We start from the raw sequence: 22,880 nt of genomic DNA, 5'->3' as shown, positions 1-22,880 counted from the left end.
TCCCGCCGGGCTGCTCCCGGTACACAAAGACACAGAGCGAAAACAAGAAGGAAGGGCCCAACGTGGCACTGGCCCCCCAAAAGGCGAATGTGCAAAATCATGCAGGGTGCTACGGCACCGTTAGAAGGCCTGCTTAAGTTACGCAGGGAAGAAGGGACGACCGTGGAAAAGACACGCGCCATGATCCGCGCGGAAACAAGCAGAAGGCGACGCCGGCCTTTTCCCAACTCCGTCTCGTCAGGACCGCTCGGCCCGCCTCTCCCACCCCTCGGGCGCAGTGACCCGGCCTCGGGGCCACGGCAGCTGCCACTAGGTCCGGAGGAACGGGCCGGCCTTGGGCCGCCTGCGCCCGCTCGGCCGCCAGGTCTCCCTCCTGGCCGGGCGGCCTCGGGGGCAGCCGCGCGCGGCCCCGCCCACCCTGCAAGGCACCTTCCGCGAGCTCGGGCCCCGGCGGCCCCGCCGCGTTCTCGGGACGGTCCGCCCTCCTCCAGAAGAAGGCCACCAGCTTGGCCGCGAGACGCAACATTGCCCCGCCGCCGCCTCCGCGCCGCCACCGCGCCCTCCGCACCCCGCTGAGGCGCCCGCACGCGGCAGGCCGCTCCCGCCGCCCTCGGCCAATGGGGTTGCTGCGCCCGCGCCTGCGCCTGCTCCCCGTCGAGCTTGGCCAATGGCGTCGTCGCGCTGGCCAAGACTGTTAGCCGACGGTGGTTGGCCGTTGGCGACCGTTAGTGCGCCAGCAAGCGAGGAGAGGTGCAGTGTGGGAGTGACGTCATGCCCGGTGTGAGGGGCCCCGCTGGTGGGCGGGGCATCGAGCGGGTGGGCGGGGCTTCATAAAGTGCTTTGCCTCCTTGCCTCCTTCCCACGAGGGGAAAGGGCTGAGCCTTTCACGTACCACTGTGTGGTTAGGTGTGGCTTTGGCAGGTGTTCTTTATTAAGTTGAGGGTGCTCTGTCTGCTAGTTTTCTGAGCGTTCTTATCATGGTTGGGTGTAGAATTTTCTCAAATGCATTTTCTTCATCTGTTGAAATGGGCTTTTCTATTTTAGCCTGTTAATAAGAGTGAAATACACTGATTGTCAAATGCTTTCCTTGGTCATGGTTTTCATCCTTTCTGCTTACTGATTCAGCTTAGTAATGTTTGGTCAAGGGTGGCATCTTTACTCAGAGGGGTGGAGAAATTTTCACATGTTGGTGTATGGGAGAGTCCTTCTGGCTTATACATGATTTGGCTTGAACTTTATGCTAATGAGAACAGCCTGTCTTGTGGCCTATCAAATATACGTTGTATATCTACTTAAACAAATTCAACTTTTGCATTAGATAAAGGGCTTTAATAAGTTGCCAATATTGAGCAATATTATGTAAGCTTTGGTAATTTCATCTTTTAAGAGATTTTTCCCTTCATCCATGTGTCAAATTATTGTCATAAATCTGTTCATCTTTCCTTACATCCTTTTAATGTCTGTGTGATTCACAGTGATGAACTGTCTTTCATTCCTGATGTTAGTAGTTTATATATTTCCTCTTGTTTGCCTTCATCAGTCTAGCCACACATTTGTCAATTTTATTTATCTTTAAAAAAAACCCTTTTGGTCTCATTGATTTTTCTCTACTATTTCCTGTCTTCTTCTTCCTCGTCCTCCTCATTTTTAGTTTGATTTATCCTTTTCTCACTTTTTAAGGTGAAGATTAGATAATGAATTTTAGAATTTTATTTTTTAATATTTTATTTTCTGAGGGGGGAGGAAATTAGGTTTATTTGTGTATTCATTTATTTATAATAGAAGTGCTGGGGATTGAACCTAGGACCTTGTGCATACTAAGCATGCACTCTACCGCTGAGCCATACCCTCCTCCCCTTTCTTCATTTTTAATATAAGCATTTAAAACTACACATTTCTCTAAGCTCTGATTCAGCTGTATCACACAGAATTAGACGTGTTGTATTTTCATTCAATTTCTAATTTCCTTTGTGACTTCTTCTCTGACCCATGGGGTTATTTTAGCAGTATATTGTTTAATTTCTAAATATTTGGGGGATTTTCCAGATTTTTTCTGTTACATGGGGAGAGACATCCTTAGAACAAGAATGTGCAACCAGAGCAAGGGTGATGTGCACTGGGAGTTTCCACTTCACAGGGCTGCCCCTCACATCTGCCAGCCCGAACCTCTCCCCTGGATTCTGGACTCTTCAACTCATCAGCAGATCCACCTGGACATCCAACAAACTCCTTAGCCTCATCAAAATGAAATTACTGACCCCGGTTTTCTCTACCCCAGGTGAGGCAGCTCCACCTGCGCCGCTCAGACTGAGAAACTTTCGGTGTCATGAACTCCTGCTCCTCTCGCCTCACACCACTCAGGTTGCAGATCAGGTTGGATTTTCAAAATCTGCCCAGAATCTGGTCACTTGTCACCATTTCCACTGCTCTACCTCTATCCCGGCCAGCACCAGCTCTCACCAGCTGCCCCACAGCCTGTTCTCCACCCAGTGGCTGGATGCTTCTCTGCCCAGAACTTTCCAGCAGGTCCATCTCAGTGTCAAAGCCAAGGTTGTCTCCACATCCGCAGGTGCCTTGGACCTGGATGCCTCACCTACATGTTACCACACATGATCCCTGTGTCTACCACCCTCCAGTCTTGCCACCTCAGGGCCTTTGCACCTACTGCTCCAGCTCTCTGGTCCCCTCCCCTCCTTGCCTCCTTCCTGGTGAAGGTGAGGCCAGCTCTGACTGCCCCAAACAGCACCCCCAGCTTATTTACCATCACGGAGAAAGTCAAGTGCACCACCATAGAACACACCCATTTATTTACCTTGTGTGTGCCCGTCCCCTCATTAGAACTGGACCTGCGAGGGCAGGACCGAGGCCTGCTCTGTTCACTCTGCAAATATTCACTGAATGACGGTGTAAACGTTGAAACGTGAGCAGGACCTCAGCAGGCAGAAGGGGGAGGACAGGCGTGTCTGAGAGAATGGGGCTTGCTCTAGGAAGTGGTATTGCCAGCAGAAACAAGGAAGTTCCTCTCCGGGTTGCTTCGTGACTGTGGGGACTTGACGCATTTGTCTCACAGTCTCTGGTTCAAGGCAACTTTTTGGTGTTTCTTAGTAGAGAAAACTTTGGAAAGGCACAGAAATGATGAAATCTGCTAAACACTTTTCTTCAAACAAAAAGAGAAGCAAAGGGTTCAGTTGGTCACACAATTCCTGCTGGTTCCATTTATTGCTTTAAAAGATAGTCAAGAAGTTTGGGAGGTTTTCCAATCTGTTCAAAATTTGTTCTTAACTTCAAAGTTTGTGAACAGTAATTCTAATCCTTCTTGTTTGGTTGAAAAACCAAGATGACAGAGTTTCCCATGATTTAAAGCCCAAGCCTTTGCTCAGGCTCTGTGTGGGCTTGTGGTCTGAGGAGCCGGTTTTTCAGAATGCTCCGGTTTGAGCCACGTTATGGTTTCCCTGAGCACAAAGCCTGTCGCTGTAACTGTGGGGCGCCAGCGTCTCTGGGCGAAGTACGTGCCTGCCCTTCCCTCCGCTTGCTGAGCGGGAGTAAAGGGCACAGCAGGACCTGGAGCTGCCCACGGGGCCGGGGTTCAGAATTCCAAGCAGCTAGAGGGCCAGGCTGGCCAAGTTGAGCACAAATGTGTGTGTCACCTTGTGCAGGAGGTCCTCCTCACGGGACCACGGGGGCTGGGAAACGGCTGCCTGAAAGGATGTGTAAGACGGCTTTGGATAAAAATGTATTTGTTTCTGAAACAGTTAAGCACCTGGCCCTCTGGCCTGCCAGGATCCTGTGCTTGGTAGAATTCTACTCTTAGGTACACTTTTCTTCTGGGCTGCCTACCTCGGCACCCGCAACCTATTTGCCACAAGTGGACCCAAGGACGTCCCTCTGCTCCTCGTGGAGTTAACACTGGATGGAGCAGAGCTCAGAGCCAGCAGTTACACAACCACTGAAGAACTTTCCAGGACCCCTCGCTTCAGCTCCTCATTGAAATTCAGGGAGCAGTGCTCCTCCTCTGGCTTAAGTGCAGTTCTGCTGGGCTTTTGTTTGTCTGTGAATAGTTCTTGCTGGAAGCCCAAGGCAGGATGACTTGGTAAGGGGAGCCCCTCACCCAGAGACCAGCGCTCCCAATGCCTGAACCACCGCAGAGGTAAGTGTACAGATGTGGACCCTTACGTGGTGCACGTCTGCGAACTCTTGTTACCACCCTGAGCGATTTAACATGCTTGGAGTAAACAGCACATCACGGGACTTGTAATTAAAGCTGCTAAGGGAAGTGAAAGTTGAAATGTACAGGGGACTGGACCAGTGAGGCACTTTTAAAGCCTAAAATCCTGCCCTGAATCCAGATTGTTCCAGTTTGTTTTCCTGGAAAAGTGATTTTATTCACTTGTGGAATTAAGTGCTTATTTTCTTCTGCAGATTCACAGTACTTCAATATAAATGATATTTCTTTTATTGAAAGCACCTTAAAAACAAGTATTTATTGAAAACAACTTATTTGGGAGATTTTTTCAGAGTGATCAGAAGTAAAATTTGTCATTTTGTCATCAAGTCCAAACTTGTTCTGCTCACTGCATGACAGGCCAGTAAATCAGGAGACCAGGTGTTGGGGCAAGGAATAATGACTTTATCTGGAAAGCTGGCAGATGGAAAGGATGGGGTACTCAGGTCCTGGAGAACCATCTTCCCCAAGTCAGAATTCAGGCTCCTTTTATACTAAACAGGGGGAGGGGGTGTGCTTGGTTGTTGCCAACTTCTTGGTGCCTGAATCTTTTGTTCTTGTAGCTGTCCACCTAGGTCAGGTCACAGTGTCCCTGTAACCCTCCAACAGCACAAATGTTATTTTCTATTCAACCTTTTAAAATCTCTGTATGAATGGGAAAGCGTTACACCCTTAAAGGTCAGAGCCTTGAGAATGGGCTCTCCTGTGTATTTTAGGCTGTAGGCAACATTCTTTTACAGAAGGTGCAGAACCAGCACGACTCAGCACGGGAAACAGAGCCCAGGGTTAGAGCCAAAGAAGCAGATCCAGTAAGGAGTCAGATTTGTTCTTCCCAGTATAATTTTATAACAATTAAGTGGACATGTAAGTACTGCGGAGCTGGGGCTGCTAACGTCAGTGTTTGCACCCCAAGCGCCATGACCCGGGAGGCGCAGTGCAGGGAGGAGCTGGGCTATGACCGGACCCCCACCCTGGAGCGTGGAAGGCCAGACGTGGGGAGCTGCACCCCAGACGCCAGGCCCAGGGACCTTCAGCTGGCAACGCGGCTCCCCCTGTGCTTCAGCCACAAGACCTGGGTCTTCTCCGTGCTGATGGGGGTGAGTAGCTCTGTGCTAGGACCATGGAAGCATTGTCCCCCAAGGGTGTCCCCTGCCTGGGTGTCCTTCTCAGGTAGCCTGGGTTACTCCTGCTTCTGGAGAGCCTCAGGGGCACAGGTGCACTTACTTGCTTGAGTTCTTTGAGTTCTTTTCCTCAGTTCATGAGCATCTATCATGCCGGCCCTGCTGGCCTCTGGGCTGTGGCTGCTCTGTGTCCCAGGGGGGCTGGAACAGCCCAGGCCCATGCTGACGGTCTGCGGGATCCTGTGTTGTGCCAGGGTGGCCTCTACGACTCTCGATTCCTGGGGGTCTGCAAAGATGGGGAGGGGCCGCTGTGCTCTCAGGACAGGCCTCTTGCAGACTGAATAGTGGGACAGTGTTCTGAGGCAGGAGGGCAGGGCCCTGGGGCAGGAGAAGGCCAAGGGGCCAGAGGGATGGGGTCAGCAGAGAGCTGGGGGGCAGGCCTGAGGGGACCTGGCCTGGGATCCTGGGACATTTCCCTTTTGACCTGCTTGGACAGGCATGCAGACACCTTGGCCTGAGTGGGCGTGGCTGCCTGGGCTGGCCGCTGGACCTGCCTCTCTGCGGCCAGGACCACAGGGCTCGCCCAAGATCCAGGGTCCAGGGCAGGACCTTGCCCCTTCCCCCACCTCGGGATGCACAGACCAGCCCTGCAGCACCCCCAGTGGTCCTGCCCTCCCATCCCCCCAAGCCGTGACCCTGTCCCACAGAGACTGGAGCCTCCACCATGTGGCTCGCAGAGGATGCTCCTCCCTCCAGGCCCTGTGGTGGGTGGTGGGCGGCTGGTCAGCCTCCTCTCACTCCTGGGGTCCTGGACTCTGTGCAGCGGCCCAGCGGCCTGCAGCCACAACACCTGGTCCCATATCGCCTCTTCACTTGGGTGTGTGCCCAGGTCTCTTCTGCCCCCCAGGCCCTCAGGCCCCAGCTCTCCCACTGTCTGGGGTGAGCACAACCCCCTGCCCAGACCCTGGGTCTGAGTGACCTCTTACTGCTGACCTCCACCCCACGGCCTCACCCTGGGTCTGGAGCAGAATGGGGTCGTGTGCTTGGCTCTGTGCCTGGACCTGGGCCCCTGAAATTGTACACATTGGGGTGAAGGCATTTTCTGGGGAGAGGTACCATTTCTTGCTTTAAATTTTGACAGTCTTCCTCCCCCAGATAAGTGTTGAGGCCCATCGTCTGGCCCTGGGGGAGGGTGGGCTACTGCAGTCCTTCAGGGAGGAGTCAGGTGCGGTGGGATCCAGGCGTGGAGGCTGGTGTTGTACAGGTAAGTTATAGCCAGAAGGCCAGTTGTTCAACCATCTGATCTTCACACCCCACTGTGTCATCACCCGCATTTGTGCTGCCATTTCACAGAGCTGCCTGCTCGTGACCTCAGGGTTTTCACTCTACCTGGGAAATGTATTTCCTTCTGAGATGGACTACCTGCGTTGTGCTGCGGGTTCGGTGAGTAATGCTCCTGTTAGCACCAAAGTCTGCAGCTCTGAGTCTGAGGTTTTAGCACTGAGATTTACCTGTTGCTGTTACTCGCTCCTCATTCAAAAATCTCTTCACATGCTTCCATTATTTTAATTTTATATTTTACTGAATTGTAGTTGATTTACAATATTAGTTTCAGGTGTACAGCAAAGCGATTCAGTTATATTTATACATACATCTATAATTCTTTTCTTTTCAGATTTTTTTCCATTATATGTTATTACAAGATATTGAATATAATTCCCTGAGCTGTACAGTAGGTCTTTGTTGTTTATGTATTTTATAGACAGTGGTGTGTATCTGTTAATCCCAAACTCCTAATTTATCCCTCCCCACCCCTTTCCCCTAAAAATCTCTTCATATACGTTGGCTTCAAATAGCATTCACGTTTGAAAATGATCGGTGAAGCAAGTCTGAGTCCTGCTCCACAGACTCCGGGGCAAGAAAGGACACTTTGATTTCCAACCAGCAGCTGCGTGCTGCCCCCAGCTGTCCAGTGGGCTGGCAGGGAACCCGCCCTGCATGGTTTGTGGCTGCACCCCCACCCCTCCCCAAAGCTTGTGCCGGGGCCTGGGGGGCCACTGGTCCTCATGGAGAGACCACCTTGGACCCCGGCCAGCTTGAGCACAGGGCATATGCCCTGGGGTCCTGTGGGGGGGCCCTCTCGCCCCTGACTCCTGCTCCAGCTGTCAGCACCCCCAAATATGTGAAGATACAACACAGACACAGGCTTCCCTTACCCTGTGCCCCACCCCTGTTGTCCAGCCTCTGCTCTCTTAGACAGAAACTCTTGGGAAGAATGTGACCCACTCCTGCTGTTCTCTCTGGAACCTTCTAGGTGGCCCACTGTCCTCACCGCTGAGGCAGCCCTGGTTGGGGTGACCTCTGAGTCAGGCCAATGTCCCAGCAAAATCTTCAGTGTATCCTTCACCCTCAGGGGTGACAGGCTAGGGAGATGTTTCACGTGGTCCCCCAGGATCCCCCACAGCCCTCGGTGGCCCAGCTCCCCCATCCACTCCCCACTGCCCAGCCCCCCAGGCTCATCCTCTTCCTCACCCTCCACTCCAGGGTGGGGCGGTGGAGGCGAGGGGCTCCGGGGATGTTTCACCTTCCTGGGCAATTCTGACTCAGACGCACTGGGTCTCGGGCAACAGGAAGCCACATCCGACCTCCAAGCATGTCCGGCCGGGACAGGCTTCATCGCTGGACGTCTCTTCATCTCATCAGAACAAATAAAACTGTTTGCAGAATAAGTATTTTGAAAGGCTTGAGACCCTTCAGGGTGGAGCAGAACCCCTGCATCTGGTGGCAGGTGACAGGTCTCGGGCCACTGGGATTTCAGGGCACAGAGTGACAGTGGGCACACCACCTCAATCTGCTCTCTTTTCAGTGCGTCCCCTCGGCCATTGTGAGCTTTGCCGTCTCCGGGAGAAATGTCAACGTGGTGAGTCCAACCTCCTGCCCCCATTGCCCAGGCAGTGCCAGAGACCTGACAGGGGCGGGGCTGGGAGGCTGGGAGCCATGTCCCCGTCCCTAGGGTTGTCAATTAATGACCAGGAACGGGGTTGAGCAGGAAAACCCTCCTGTCTTGTTTTTCAGATTCCCAACTTTCAGATACTGTTTGTTTCCACGTTTGCTATTACCACTACGTGTTTGATCTGGTTTGGATGCAAACTGGTCCTGAACCCGTCTGCAGTAGACGTGAGTCTCTGGTCTCAAAGCCACGTGGGTCCCAATGCTTCCTGTTTCCTCTGGCAGACACAGGTGCCGAGCCCTGTGGGGCCGGAGCTGGTGTCCGAGAGCTTGATCTATTGGGTAGAAAATGTCAGTGATGGGATACACACAGGAAATGTGTATCGTCACTCTTGAGATTGACCAGTTTTGAGGCTTTTGTTTAAGCTTCTGAAGAAAAGAATTATCTTTAACTCTCACTGATTCTAGTGGACGATTTTCAGATTCTGTATCTCTTTCACAGCAGTTCTTAAACATTAATGGTAACACAATAACCTACTTCATCAGATCTGTGATGCTGCCTTTGTAAGTCTTAAGTCGCGCTGTTGCTTTATGTTCTGCTGAGAAAAATGGGAAAGTCTTGTCATTTAAATTATGGTGCAACAGAGAAGAATCTCATAGAGAAATGGGACTGATCAGAAGTGCCTCTGCTCTGTGTGCAATAGTGAACACATTTTCTTTAAGATCAGGAAAGGGTGGGGTGGCCCTGGGATGTCTCAGCCAGGCGTTAGAGACAGACAGGTGGGCCTGAAGGGAACACCTGTGCCACCTCATGTGCAGGAGAGACCATGTGCTGCTTCCTTGACATTCGGATTATTCAGCACACGTAGCAAGGTGGCTGTATGTGAACATCAATGTGAAATAATTGTTTGTGCCGGAAACAGAGTTTTGAAAACGTTATTAAAACACAGAAATCATCTTACGGAAATAAATACAAAGTTCCTGGGAATAGGTGTCACCAAAGGTCTGGAGTCTGTTTTGTAGAAAAGCATAACACCTCACTGAGAACTGTGAGGCTTCCTTCCCAAAGAGACCCTGAGTGGAGGTGGTGGTGCATGTCCAGGGCGTCCAGGGTCAGGGCGTCTGCAGGCCAGGCCCCGCAGGTCTAGGGAGACCCAGGGCCGGGGGCGGAGCCCCACTGGAGAGCAGGTGGGGACTCAGCCCCACCACTCCGCCGGGACGGGAGAGCCGCGCCCAGACCAGGTCAGCCTGAGGAGCCTCATGTGTGCCGACCGGGTGCCAGGCTTGCATCACAGCAGTGCCAGACCCTGGCTCTGGGCCTCTGCCCACTCGCCTGCCACGCAGATCCAGCCCGGAACGCCAGAGCCCAGACACGAGGGGCGCATGGTGTAAGGATGGGGACCAGTTCCCTTGGGACGGTGGCCAGTCCCAGGGGAGGTGAGAAGCTCTGGCCACAGAACCTGGGAGAAAGTTGAGGACAACAGGAGTCCACGCAGAGCACTCGCTGGGGAGGAGGCCACAGCGCCAGCAGGAGGGAAATTAAAACCACAAGGAGATGCTGTTTCCAGTATCAGATGGGCAGAAGCCCCAGGGTGCTTCCCTCAGTCTGGCCACTCTGTACCTGCTGCTGGCTCTTTGGAAAACAGTCTGGAATTCGCAGGCCCTTCCAAAGAAGCACACACACTTGGAAACCTCACAGCACAAACCCTGGAGAAACACGCATGCGTGTGACCAGGTGGTGTGTTCCCAGCCGGGGAAGCCCCGAACCCAAACAAAGAGCACAGCACTCGTTACCCAGAAGAGCACCCCGACACACAGTATGACGAGGACGTGGTGAAGGATGCTGCCCAGCCTTCTGCAGCGTGGCCCGTGGGCCCACGGCGTCCCTCACCGGCCCTCCCTGCCGCACCCCCGACAGAAGCCACGGCGCCAGCACCTGCCGCTCACTGGGCCCTCAGGCTCCGCCCCCGGGGGTGGAGCCAGGCTGCGGGAGGCCTCGCAGCCCGGACACCCGGACGCGCGGAAGGACGTGGGACCACAGGTCGGCACCCCTGGCATCCAAGCACAGCGTCACACGTGGAGACACAGGAGGCCCTGCAGAGCTGAGCTCGAGGCCTTCACGGGCTCCCGCCCTCCCTCCGGGGCTTGCCCCTCCGTGGGCCGTTCGCACCCCCGCCCGCTCCTGCCCTCGGGCCGAGGACTGGCTTTCACACCCTGGGTCAGATTCCCCCACGAGCTGCTCGCTGCACAGGCGACACCAGGCTTCTTACCGAAGCTTCCTAACTCCAGCTGCCTTCCTGCTTCAAAGGTGACCTCTCCTACTTCAGACATGTTTCAGAATAAGTTTACTGGGCGCCTCAAAAAATACAGCAGGGATTCTGTTCTGGTCACTCGGAGTTTCACAGAATAATTTTGTGAGGATGGACCTCATTGTTATGTTGTCACCAACACGTAGACGGTCTCCCCACTTACTCACCCCATCTCCTCGGTCCTCTATTAGTATCGAATGTTCTGTGAATTCTTGGGTAGGTAATTCCTAGAGGAGTCACAGATTTTGTTACTGGTGCAAATGGTGTTTTATTTTTTTAAGTTATATTTTCAGATGGATTATTGCTGGTGCAGAGAGAGGCTATCAGTTTTAATTTTTTCTTTATTTTGTAATATTTAAAGACTAAGAAGAATTAGCACAAATAGTCCAGAGCGTTTCTGGGTACCCCTCATCCAGCTCCCCCCAGTGACGGCATCTTTCTTTGGCAAATCAGGAACGTGACATTGGCACGTGTTAACTCAGGTACAGACCTGATTCAAACCGTACCAGTTTTTTAAAATGGACTTTTTGTAAGTGGACTTTGTGCCCTGAAACTTTGCTGAAACTTTCCTGGGGGTTATGTTGGTTTTTCTGTGCAGGTCACCGTATTGTCTGTAATTAATCACAGTTTAGATGGTCCCGTTCAGTCTTGCGCTCTTTTTCCTAATAGCTTTGTCCAGGACTTTCAGTACCGTGGGCCTCTCTGTCTGATTCTGATTTTAAATGGGTCGTATCTACAGTTTCATTACGGTTTTGATGTGTGACTTTCACCAAGTTAAAACGTCGTCTTCCAGTGTTGGTTTGCTATGAATTTGTCATTTTAAAAACAAACACCAACAAACAGAGACACACGAAAGTCAGAGGTGGTGTGCCTGCCTAGTGACTGGCTTTGGACAGGAAGAGATGCCCAGACTTGGAGCAGACACCTCGGCCTGTCTGCGGGGTGGTCCACGTTGGCGGGATACAGGCTGGTTTCACAGACGGATGTGTCCTCCTTTGGCAGATCAATTTCAACCTGATTCTGCTGCTGCTGCTGGAGCTGTTCATGGCGGCCACGGTGATCATCTCCGCGCGGTCTAGCGAGGCGCATGGCAAGCGAAAGGTGGGTCCAGCCTGTGGCCTGCTGCTCCACTGACCTGGCTACAGAGCCAGAGGTCATGCTCCCCCCGCAGGCAGGTCAGAGGCCTGGGGTGGGGCGGGGGGAGCGAGGACCAGGATGCAGCACCACCTCGTTTGATCCTGATCGAGTGCCCCCACACCCAAGTGTCACAGGCAGAGACCAAGTCCGCTGACAGCATCGCCTTGTTGACTAGGATTCCAGCAGTGGAACCCAAGTCATATGCAAAGAGAAAGTCTGCACTTGAGCTTTTGCTCTCAAACCTGAAGAACCAGCAGTGACTTCCACCTGAGTGACTGCCTGGGCATGGCCCACCTGCGCCAGGGGCTGGATGGACAGATGGCCGCCCCTGTGATGAGGTCTTGTTTCTTTTTAGGGTTCCGTCTCTGAGAGTGCCAATCCTCTGTATGAAGTGACATTTCCTGCTCGGGTCCTGAAATCCTATTCAGTAAGAGGAGCTTTTCTTTCTCCTTGCTTCACTCCATGGCTGGGGGGTGCTGGACGGTACATGGTACATAAACATGGTGCAGGCGCGTCCGTGCTGACTCGCACTGTCCTGGTGGACGGGACGTCCCCTTTACTCTCAAAGCGTCCTGGTTTGAAGGATAAGTTCTATGGCCACCCTCTCTTGTTAGTTGTGTTCTAAGTCTTTTGTGCCTTTTTCAAAACAGCTCAGTCTACGCGTCCTGTTACTGAGCTGTCGGCACTAAGGTCTCTCTGGGTCCCTCTGCAGCTTTTCTCCCTGCAGTTTTGGGGCCTGGGTTTTAGTTACAGATGAGGTTGACCTTCCTTCCTCTTTCCTTGTTTTTCCATCATTCCGGGCAACTCTCTTCAGTAGAGGCTTTTGCCACGAAACCCACACTGTTTTAGGATGCCAGTTACCTTCTGGCCAATACTTCCTAGTGTGCCTTCCTGCCCCACTCAGGGCCTCCCAGCCTCCCGAGTGGGTGGTTTGCACGTGCTGGGCTCTGCTCATGGTCTCTCCAGGCCCGGGCCCGTTCACCCAGAGTGCGATTCCTGACACTGTCACATTTATTCCTCCATCTTTTTGTTGCCTATTTTCTGTGCCTTTTCTCACCTTCCTTGAACTGGCAGGAGCGTCTTCCTTCCTTTTCCCACAAGTTTGGGTTGGAAATACGCATTTTCAGTATTCCTTGGGAGATTATCCTCAACATCTCAGCATGGGTGCCAGCTCCTCCGCCCTGAGCTCTCAGGGACCCGCCCCTGCCTCCCCTCCTCGCTCTCAGGGACCCCGGGGAGCCGCCCCCTCCACCCCATGACACAGATGATCTGCCTCCAGGTCATCGAGGTGATCGCTGGCATCTCCGCTGTCCTTGGAGGGGTCATCGCTCTGAACCTGGACGACGCCGTCTCGGGCCCCCACCTCTCCGTGACGTTCTTTTGGATCCTAGTGGCCGTGAGTACCTCCTGGGCGGCCCTTGTCCTCGAGGCTGGCCGGGCCGCACAGCCACCCCACTGCCCTGGGCTATGCATCCTGTTGGCCCTTGAGCCCAGCTTTGTGGGAGTCAGGCCGGGCAGGAAGCAGCTGGAGGAGAAGGGGGTGGTCGCAGGCAGTCGGAGCAGGACACCTCCTACCCTGGCTGCTGGACTGGGGTCCTTGGGGCCCAGGCTGGAGGGACCTGGGAACCCAGAATTCAGTGGGCGATGTGTTAGCTGCTGTTGTTATTTTATATTTTTTGTATTATTTTTCCTGAAAAGCACTTAAAACAATAATTGTATAACATATAACCTTCAAATTGTTTTATACTACATTTTACGAAGTGTAACATATATTTTCCTTATCAAATGCTACCATAGTCAATGCTAAGATCACACCTAGTGCTTGGGAAGTGCTTACTACGTGGTCACTGTTTTCACCACAGCCCTTTTTGTCATTTTATAAGGAATTCCAAGCTTACTTACATACTTTGATGTTGTTTCCTGTTAAGTGAAGCGCAGCCTGTGGAGCCACAGCCCCCAGACTGCAGCCTCCTTTTGGCTGGGCCTCCCAGCGGGGTCTGGGCCCCCACAGATGCTTGGGACAGTTGCCATGTGCCCGTCACTCCCGAACTTCCAGGTGTCACGAGACGCCCCCCAAACTGACACCCACCTGTGCTTTGGGCTCCTGGAGTTTGGGGTTGATCCTGCAAGTGCCAGGCCCTGAGCGTCCTCAGCCACCTGCTCCTCGCCCGAAGCTGCCGCAAGGGTGTGGCCTTCACGCTGACCTTCACCTCCGCCTCCTGGAGGCTGAGAGACGGGTGCTGGGGCTGCATGGCCACTGGGTCCCAGGGCTCAGCGTCCCAGTGGTGCCTGTGTGGCCTCCCTGGGACCCAAGACTGGCTGGCTTGAGGGGCTCCCCTAAGACAGGGCCCAGGGAGAGAGAGCCACACCCAGGCCGCTGCAGCCGGGGCACAGGCGGGACTTGCAGACAAGCGACGGGCCTGCTGCTCCAGGGGAGGCTTGTCTGTCTGCATGTCCGGCCTCTGTGATGAGGAAGTCCCGGAGTCATGGCCTGTGGGGCGGCTGGTGAGGATGGATGGAGCCTGCCCCCATCTGGGCAGATGGCAGTGGGAGAGGCCTCCAGCATAGACCAGGGGTGCCAGGCAGGGGTCCAGGGCTGAGGGCCCCTGACACCCTGTCCCTGGGGCCTGTCCTGGGCTGGGTGATGTACGCACTGCCCTGACCTGTGGCCAGATTTTCTGCCAGGCCAGGGTTAGGCTGGACTGGACAGAAAAGCAGATGCTGCCCTTCCCTGGGCTTGTCGGGCCACTGCAGGTGGTTCTGAACTGGTTGGTCCCACCCATGGCCCATCCTCTGCTCTCACTCCTGCTGGGCAGAAAGCCTGCTGGAAAAACAGCCCAGGAGAGACCCCTGCATTGACACCTCAGCCTCCCCAGCACCCCCGCCAGGCCCACACTCCCCACCTGGCCCCACTCAGGCGCCACTGTCCCTCTCGCCCCAGGGCCTTTGCATGGCTGCTCTCGCCACCTTCTTTGGTCTGCATCCTCCTTGGTCTTCCTCCTGCTGCCCAGGCTCTCACTGCCCTGAGCCCACCTGTCTGACTCACCTTCTTATAAGCCCCTAACAAATGCAGGAGCCCCCTGGTGTGTTCAGGGGTCTGAGACAGTCCCATGGGGAGGGGTCCACCGCTGCCCAGGGTGTGGACATTTCCTCTGCCTTTGTGGGTGGGGTGTGTGGATGGGTAACACTTGGGGTCCTGGGCTCAGCAGGCTGTGCTGGGATGGGCACCTGGATCCCAGGGTTGGGGGCAAGGGGGTGGCAGGAAGGCGGGCCCAGCATTCAGCAACCTCAGAGAAGACCTATGCTCCCCTGAGCTTCCCCCTGCCGGAATCGTGTAGAACTAAAATCAAGCTCCTTAAAATAAGTGGGAAAAGGCATTTATTGATTACATAGGGGCAGGGGGGCCCACAGACCCACCGAACCCTGTGGTCAGAGCATGGTGGATGGGGGTCTGCTGTCTCCTGGGTCCCCTGGCCTAATCACCCACCTGAGCCTGCCTGCAGCCAGCTGGGCGCTCCCCAGAAATGCCACGTCTTCCCATCACGGAGACCAGCAAATGGGAAAAGGAAATAGGAAGCGTGACCACTGGCTCCTGAGCCAGCAGCAAATTCGGTTGTGACCGGACGTCCTGGGGCCAGTTCCAACACAGACCCTGCCTCAGATGGGGCTGTTGGGTCCGTGTGGTCTCCCCGGTGCGATGCTGGGTTGACCCGCACAGCAGATGTGGGGCCAGTCCCAGAAAGCAGGTGTGTGGGTTCCAGGGCACCCAGCGTCCCCCGCATGGTCCTGCAGCCTCTCTGCAGAGCTGGGGAGCAGGGAGCACAGGAGCCCTGCAGCCGCCTGGCCCGGCCCCTCTCCGCCCGGCCTCTCCTGGTGACAAGGGTGGCCCCAGTTAGAACGCAAGAGCACACGTCTGGGATCCGACTTCCTGGGCTGTCATCTCTGAAGTCTTCCTCTTTCCTATTCTCTTAGTGTTTTCCAAGCGCCATCGCCAGTCATGTGACAGCAGAGTGTCCCAGCAGGTGTCTGGTAGGTGGAGCTGGGGCTCGGGGAACTGCCTGGCTCCATGGCTGCAGTCACATGACAAAGCTCCACTAGGGAGCCAGGCTGCAGGCCCCGGCTGGGGGTGGGGTGGGGGCTGAGCTGCTGAGGGGCGTCCGCAGGCTGGTTGGGTAGGGAGGCTCGAGGCGGGCCGCGGCTGTCACAGGGCAGGACTGTCTGTGGAAATAAGCAGAAAGCATGAGTCCTGTGACTGGGCAAAGGGTGGGGCTCGGCGTGGCCTCTGGGATGGTCCAGTATCGCCCTCCGATGGGGGCAGCGTCTTAGGAGATCAGGTCTGAGGGCCCTGGAAGGAGGCTGTCCGTTCATAAGTGCTGTTTTTCAACAAAGAGAGTTGTGCATAAACTGAGAAAGCACATGTGAGACACATGGGGCACTTGGAATTAACAGGCAAACCAAGTGCAGAGACTTCAGTAGCCCCCCCCCCCCACGCTGAACTGGACTCACATCAACTCAGCAGTTCTCCCACGTGGTCCTCCCGCCGCGCCCTCCGCCTGAGCAGCGGCAGCGACACCTCGCTCTTGCCTCCCGCCAGGTGGAGGTGCTGACCGCCATCTGCAGCCTGGCGTCCCCACTGCTGTTCGCGGCCTCTGGGTACCTGTCCTTCAGCGTGACGAGAATCCTGGAGGTCTTTCAGGACTACCCGCCGGCCTTCAAGGTGCGTCTCCTTTATTTCATTCAACTGCCCGTAGAGATGCGGCGCCGCTGAGCCCTGGCACGTGTCCAGCGCCAGCTTTGCGCAGGCCTGGTGTGCTTGGAGCAGGTTCTGCTAATTTCCTTCTCTCTGGGGACAGTGAGGCGTCTGTGCACCGTTCTCTGATGCCCGTTCTGTCCCCCGACCGCAGGCTCAGCTCAGCTCCAGCCCTGAGCACTCGGTCGGCTTCTGTTCTTCCGCTTGGGGCCTCTCTGCCCAGTCTCGCCAACGCCCTGTGCCCTCGGCCACCCTCTCCACCGGCGTCTTGCATTTTCTCAGTCCTGTCAGCGTGCATTTGAGTTTTAGATCAGCCATCCGTCCAGTTTCATGACAGACCCCATTGGTGAGAGCCTCCCCCCGGGGCCGCTGTCCTCCCGCGGGCTTGGCGGGGGCCAGGGCAGTCCTCACACACACGCCCTGCTTCACTTCCAGCATAGATCCTCTTGGCTCCCAAAGGTTTGGCTCGAGAAATTTCAAACATACAGAAAAGTTGAAAGGTCAGTGCAGTAAACACCGAGGTTCTCCGTGGTTGACCTGCGTGTCCGTGCGTCTGTGTGCGTGTTTATGCTGACGGGGTGGACGCACACATGGGCATCATTTTCTGGAAGCATCTGAAAGCGAGGAGCAGACGTTCAGGGGACCCTTCACCCTTAGATACTCTGGCATTTCAAACGTAAGGGCCGTCTCCCACACCCACAGTCCCACGTGCCCCTAAGACAGCCGGAACGCTGGGTGCTCTCCTGGCGTCTCCCTGAACCATCCCAAGAAGATGCTCCCAGGGCTGAGGTTCTCAGAGCAGCGGGGGCACACCTTGCACTCCGGCCTCTTTGGACGAGGACAGTCCCGCCCTCTCCCCTCTCCCCCCGACTCTGACTGTTTGCAGTCCAGGTCCGTTGTCTGAGAGATGGTCTGTGGGCCTGTTTCCCGTGGTGTCAGCGGGCGTGAGTTCAGGAGAACGTGGTGTCGCTGTCCAGTCCGGTTCGCTGCGGCTCAGTGCTTCCTGGGAGGCAGGTGACCCCGGGCAGGAAGAAGTGCCCCAAGTTTCAGCCCCAGCACCATGCAGTGCCTCCAGCACCTTTGACCTGTGGGTCAGCACTGCTGGCCGGTCCCTGCTGGGCCTGAGGTCATGCTGGGGCTCTCACCTGTGCCTGCCTGTGCGCCCTGTGGAGGACGAGAGCTTGTCGCTGCCTACAGAATGCTGGCTGTGTCACTCCCCAATGCTCAATGCGACCCCGGCCTGTGCTCCTGGACACCACGCCGTCAGCCTCTCCCGTTGGATGCTCGAGACGGCCCGGGATCAGCTGGTCCTGTCCCTGCCCCGATGTGCCCTCATGCTTGGAGGGGAGCTGTACATAGAAATCAGGATCGGAGGGCTCCTGTACCCTTCCCTGCTGGGGTGTCACTACTTCCAAGCTCTTCAGTGGAGCTGAGAAATACGTGTATATTTAAAGATCTTGAACGTATAATCAAATTTTACATTCTAGGGTTTTTTTTTCCTTAACCTCTGTTATTTTATATTTGCATCATTTTTCTCTTAGTCCAAAAATCTTGTTTCCTGGTGACATTGAATATAGTCACGGCTTAGTTCTCTCTCACAACACATGAGTGTTCGAAAGCACCAGACCAGCGTCCTACCAGCAGTGGACCTGCAGGGGAGGCCACTCTGCCTCCCACCCGGAGGGACAGTCTCTTGTTATTGCACAGCCCTGCTGGTCTGCTGCGCAGTCAACTTGAATGGTCTCTGTCTGAATTCAGTCTTAGGCTCTGACGCTTTTTTCCCTGCTAATAGTATTTTTGAAAATACGATACTTTCACATGGCTCAAAAGTCAAACCAGCCCACAGGCAAACTCAGAGGAGTTGTGGTCCCACCATGGCTTCCCTGCTCCTCCCACAGGCAACCTTCCTTCCTTCTAAAACAGGTCACTCAGTCTAATCACATTTCTGTACTTTGCCTTTTTCCTCTTTTAAACTTAATTTATCCTGGTGCTTCTTCAGTCCCCAGAGGGATCGGGTCCCTCTGGGCTCCTTAATTACATGTGTGTACTCCCGCATGACCCAGTGCATCCCGCTGTCACCAGCGACAGAGACGGGGTTGCTCCCAGCCGACTGCCGTGATGCTTGCACTTGGTTTCGAGCCCATGGGTGCGTGGTCAGGGCGAGGAGCTGGGGGAGGGATCGCTGGGTCAGAGGGCAGATGCACCTCTGGTTTTGTCAGGTGTCAGCAGGTTCCCCCCGGGGCCTCCTATGTCCCTCCCCCCGACGGCAGGGAGGTTGTCACACTGGGTTTTGAAACGCGGGTCCAAGGCAGAGCGTCTGGCGGCTGTACGTGCATCTCTCTGAGCACCAGTGACGGTGGGGACCTGTCACGATGCCCAGTGGCGCTGCACTTCTTTTCCAGCAAACTGTCCATGTCTTTTGCCCGCTTTCCAGCGGCCTTTGAGAGTGACACAGGGAGGCCAGTCCTCCGTCTGACACAGGAGACGCAGACACGACCTCAGCGGCAGCCGTTTCGTCCTGCTTCTTGTGATTTCTGTCCCGTGGAAGTTCTGTTGTTCCGTAGTTGGATTTAGCAGCACTTTCCTTTACTGCCTCTGGATTTTGTCATAACGAGAAAGGCTGGTACCTGCATTTCCGCCGGAGTTTAGCCTGGAGCGCGGCAGGTGGGGTGGGGCCAGCTGGTCTTTGCTGGAACAACTCTTCTGTGGTTCAAACACTGTTGATTAAGAAGCCCGTCTTTCCGCGGAGACGCCGCCTTGGCCGGGTGCTGCGCTCCGGTCTGTGCCGCCCCGTCCGACTTGGGGGCTCGCGGTGGGCAGCACCAGCTGACCGCCAAGACCCCTTGCTGATGCTCGGCCTTTCTGGGCTGCTTGTTCTTCTGTGTGAATTTTAGAATCAACCTGCTGGCTCTAGAAAACACAGTGCTGTGTGTTTTTTTTTAAACTGGAGTTCTGGTTAATTGTACATAACCTAATAGGTGTTGAGTTTTTTTTTTAACCAGTGACATTGTATGGACACTGGGTTCTTCTTTGTGTTAACATTTGGTTGCTTTGTATTTCCAAGGCTGGGGGGACATCCGTGCAGCGTGGGGAGGGGGCGAGTGCTCTGGGGATGTCTTTGCAGTCCCTCCTTGGGCTTCCCCTGTGTTGGTGACAAGCCCCTGCGGGTGAGTGCCCCCCTCGCTCTCCCGTCCTGGGCACTCAGACCCTCCTCTCCAGCAACCAGTGCCGGACCCTCCGGCCTTCAGCCTGGGCTGAGCCCAAGCTGCTGCTGGTGCTTGTGTCCCTGCTGCCCCGGGAGCCCGCCCTTCTCTTTCCTCGGCTCAGGGCCCTCCAGAGCAGGCTGCTTCCCCGTCACTGGTCATGCCTGTTCGGGCACCCTCAGCGCCACCATGGGTGGTTCTGTTGGCTCCCTGTTGACCCGTGTGGCTGTCGGGGGCACTGTCACTGGGCTTGGCTGCCTGTGGGTCATTTGTGTGCTCCTCCATTAAACCCAGGACAGGACTTACAAGCGGAGCTGAGTTCCTCGGCTCTCGCAGCTGTCACTGCTCAGGTCAGTGCTGGCAGAGAACACAGGAGGGAGGCCCAGGCGCGGGGAGCGGGGAGGCGGGCGCCGCGCTGCTCACGGCCTGTCTCCGCTGCAGCAGTCCTACGACGTGCTCCTGCTGCTCCTCCTGCTGGAGCTGCTGCTGCAGGCCAGCCTCAACACGGGCACCGTCCTCCAGTGCGTGCGCTTCAAGGTGGGCGCGTCCTGGGACCCAGCACCGGCCGGCCAGCAGGAGCGCCCTGCGGGGGAGGTGAGTGGCCTCTGGGACGGGGACTCCCTGCTGATGGGGCAGCTCTCCCAGGCCCGTGCAGAGTGACTTCCTTCAAGACCTGTTGGGTCACATGGTATTTTTAAAAACACTCCGGAAAAAGCTTGAAAGGGTAAAATATGTTACACATCTCTGAAGTCAGTTAGGCAAACCCAAACCCGTTTCTGAGCAAACAGAACGGGCCGAATGCTTTGTTCCCCTCCTACAAACGTGGGAGAGGGCCTTGCAGGGATTCGCGTGGGTTAGATCCAGGGGTTTCCCTCCTCGGTCCCTCCGGGGGATGCAGCTCTGCCAGGAAGAGGGGGACTGGTCTCTCCCCTCAGAGGATCCTTCAGGGGCCGAGAGACGCTCTCAAAGTAACAGCGCCTCCTCCTGCTACCTGCCACCTGGGCCGTCCTGGAGAAGCAACGCTTGGCTGTCTTGGTCCCAGGTATCCAGAAGCCCCCTGAAGGAGTTTGACAAGGAGAAAGCCTGGAGAGCCGTCGTGGTGCAGATGGCCCAGTGACTGCGGCCCGGCGAGGAGGCCCAGGCCCGCCCGGCCTCACATGTTGCCATTCCACCGGCGGTGGTCCCTGGGGAGCTGCCACTCCCCTCTCATAGGGCAGGCCCGGCTGCAAGGTGGAGTTTTCATTTCTTACAGTAGTTTAATTCTGATATAGGCGAATGCTGACTATTTTGTGCTTGTAGGGGGGTCAGTTCAGCGCTCCTGAGGTGGTCTGACCGCAGAGGCAGTGGCCCCAGTTCGGTGGTGAAGGCGGGGCCCAGGCTGCGGCTGGACTCTCCCGGCGTGGTATTCCGGCAACCACGATTCCCCCGCTGCCGTGCCTGCTTCTCTGCACCTCTGCAGCCCCCCCTGCCCTGTCTGGTGCGCACCTGCTGTCTGCAGCCGTGTAGGTCTCACCCACTGGGCACTCCTCCTCTCAGGAGCCCGGCGGGCCCGGCGTCGTCTCCTTGACAAGGTGGCTGAGCTGAGTGCTTGCATCCTGTCTCAAGAGCCAGCAGAACCACAGGGCAGCCCCCACGGCCCTCGCTTTCCCTGCGTGAAACCCACATGGCTGCATTTCTGCCCTCCCGTTACACTTCAATGCAGTCTTTCTGGGAGGGCCCCGTTCCGCAGCACTGGTGCGCGTATGGGCACCCTGCCTGGAGCCTGCATTCGTCCTGAGCCCTCCATCAACAGCCACATTAGGGCCGACCCTGTCCTCTGTGGCAGCTCACTGCTCTCTGGGGTGGGGCCATCGTCCCTGAGAACTGGCCGCATCTCTGTGTCACGATGGCCTCTGTGTCGGGACGAGGCTGAGCCCCTCCCTCCCTCCTGCCATGCTGTCTCTGCTCCCTCAGGCCAGGCCCTGCTTAAAACGCAAGACAGCCCCCCTGACATCCTCACAGGGTGTCACTGGGCATTCTGCGGCCCTCCCCTCCTCCTAACCAGCAGTTCACCTTGGCCCGCACTCACTCACCCGAGGGCTAGCCCCAGCCAGGGCCTCCTCCATCTACCACCTGCTAGACTGCAGGGACACTTTGGGTGTGAGAATTACACTTGCTTCGATCAGAATCAGCCAAGAACCAGTTGGTGTGACATCTCTTTGTCCCCTGAATGCACCCAGAATCTTCTGGAAGAACTGCACACGTCTCTTAGTTGACGCAGCCACCAATGCACCTCTAGGGAGTTGGCAGCATCTCCTAAAAGGGGAATGCTGGTCGGTCCAGGAACTGTCTTCAGGCCTGCACACTCATTCGCAAGGCTACACATCACGGTGGTTCTGGGTCTGTCCCACCACTGGAAGGAGGCGAGCAGCTGTGTCGGAGATGCTAACGCTGGCTCTTTACTAAGTTGAGGGGCATTAATCAGTCCTCTGTGGGCTGGTGGCAACACCTGGCCACACCTGGGGCCATTCCGATCAACGGGCTACAGCGCCAGGGGACGAGGGCGGGCTGGGGCCGGCCAGCTGTGGACCTGGTGGGGGATTCGAGGGTGGCCCCTGGTTTCTCACTTCTGAGCCCTGGTGACTGGCTGCCTAGGTGTCTTCATGGTATTCACAAGTTGGGTCATGACTTTCAGTCAAATGGGGATGCAGGTGAGACACCTGGAAGGTGGAGGTGCCAGCCCCGGCGGCGTGGTCCTCAGCCCGGCGTCCTTGGCAGCTCCGGCGGTAAGAGCGTGTGAGGCGCCAGGCAGACATAGGCCTCGGTCAGGTCCCCAATCAAGCCCAGGGCAGCGAGGCGGCTCTCACCTGCACCCAAGTGACCCACCCTGCCGCAGCCAGCCGGGGCCAATTCCCTTTCCTGTGGCTCCAGGGGTAGGGCCGGGGGTCTGCCTCTGCCTGGGTGGGAGCTACAAGGATATCTCCCTGGGGATTCAGAAAGTCTGAGTCTTAGAGCTGAAATTGGGTGCCTGGGGGCTTCACACAGGCTTGCCCTTTCTTATTTCAGAGAGAGCTTGAAAAATCCAGACAAATAGGGTTTTAAAAGTATACAATCCTGTCTCTGTCAGTTTGCATTTTTGTGTGATAGAGTTAATACCACCTGAGCAATAAAGGCTAACATGTACACGTGCCCAGTGGCCTATTTAATTTT

At 55.7% G+C, this 22,880-nt stretch overlaps 1 protein-coding gene across 4 annotated transcripts; it reads left to right on the top strand.

Annotated features, from left to right (window-relative positions):
• The first annotated feature begins 3,464 nt into the window (after positions 1–3,464).
• On the top strand, positions 3,465–22,859 carry MLC1 (modulator of VRAC current 1). Of its 4 annotated transcripts, none has more exons than XM_045518319.2 (13): positions 3,467–4,147; positions 4,963–5,031; positions 5,136–5,319; positions 6,697–6,786; positions 8,210–8,263; positions 8,419–8,520; positions 11,604–11,702; positions 12,094–12,165; positions 13,018–13,134; positions 15,711–15,767; positions 16,333–16,455; positions 20,136–20,285; positions 20,734–22,859. In XM_045518319.2, the coding sequence occupies exons 1-13, from the start codon at positions 4,128–4,130 to the stop codon at positions 20,806–20,808; spliced, it is 1,212 nt and encodes a 403-aa protein (XP_045374275.1). In that variant the 5' UTR covers positions 3,467–4,127; the 3' UTR covers positions 20,809–22,859. The 4 variants fall into 4 exon arrangements, with proteins under 4 accessions (XP_045374276.1, XP_045374275.1, XP_045374274.1 ...); XM_045518318.2 differs by having other exon boundaries at positions 3,468–4,147; positions 20,133–20,285; XM_045518320.2 differs by lacking the exon at positions 20,734–22,859 and having other exon boundaries at positions 3,465–4,147; positions 16,643–20,268.
• Positions 22,860–22,880: the final 21 nt, after the last annotated feature.

This window comes from Camelus bactrianus, chromosome 12 (assembly GCF_048773025.1).
Source record: "Camelus bactrianus isolate YW-2024 breed Bactrian camel chromosome 12, ASM4877302v1, whole genome shotgun sequence".
In the NCBI taxonomy this organism is placed as follows: Eukaryota; Metazoa; Chordata; class Mammalia; order Artiodactyla; family Camelidae; genus Camelus; species Camelus bactrianus.
Note: the sequence above shows the minus strand (reverse complement) of the source record. Positions and strands in the feature narration are given on the sequence as shown.

What these genes read in the sequence shown, in the direction of transcription:
- MLC1 (XM_045518318.2), top strand. Translation starts at nt 4,128, where the DNA reads ATGCCTGAACCACCGCAGAG. An exon ending in ATGCCTGAACCACCGCAGAG is followed by an intron (nt 4,148 to 4,962) that starts GTAAGTGTACAG and finishes ATTCTTTTACAG; the next exon opens with AAGGTGCAGAACCAGCACGA. An exon ending in AGTGTCCCAGCAGGTGTCTG is followed by an intron (nt 15,768 to 16,332) that starts GTAGGTGGAGCT and finishes GCCTCCCGCCAG; the next exon opens with GTGGAGGTGCTGACCGCCAT.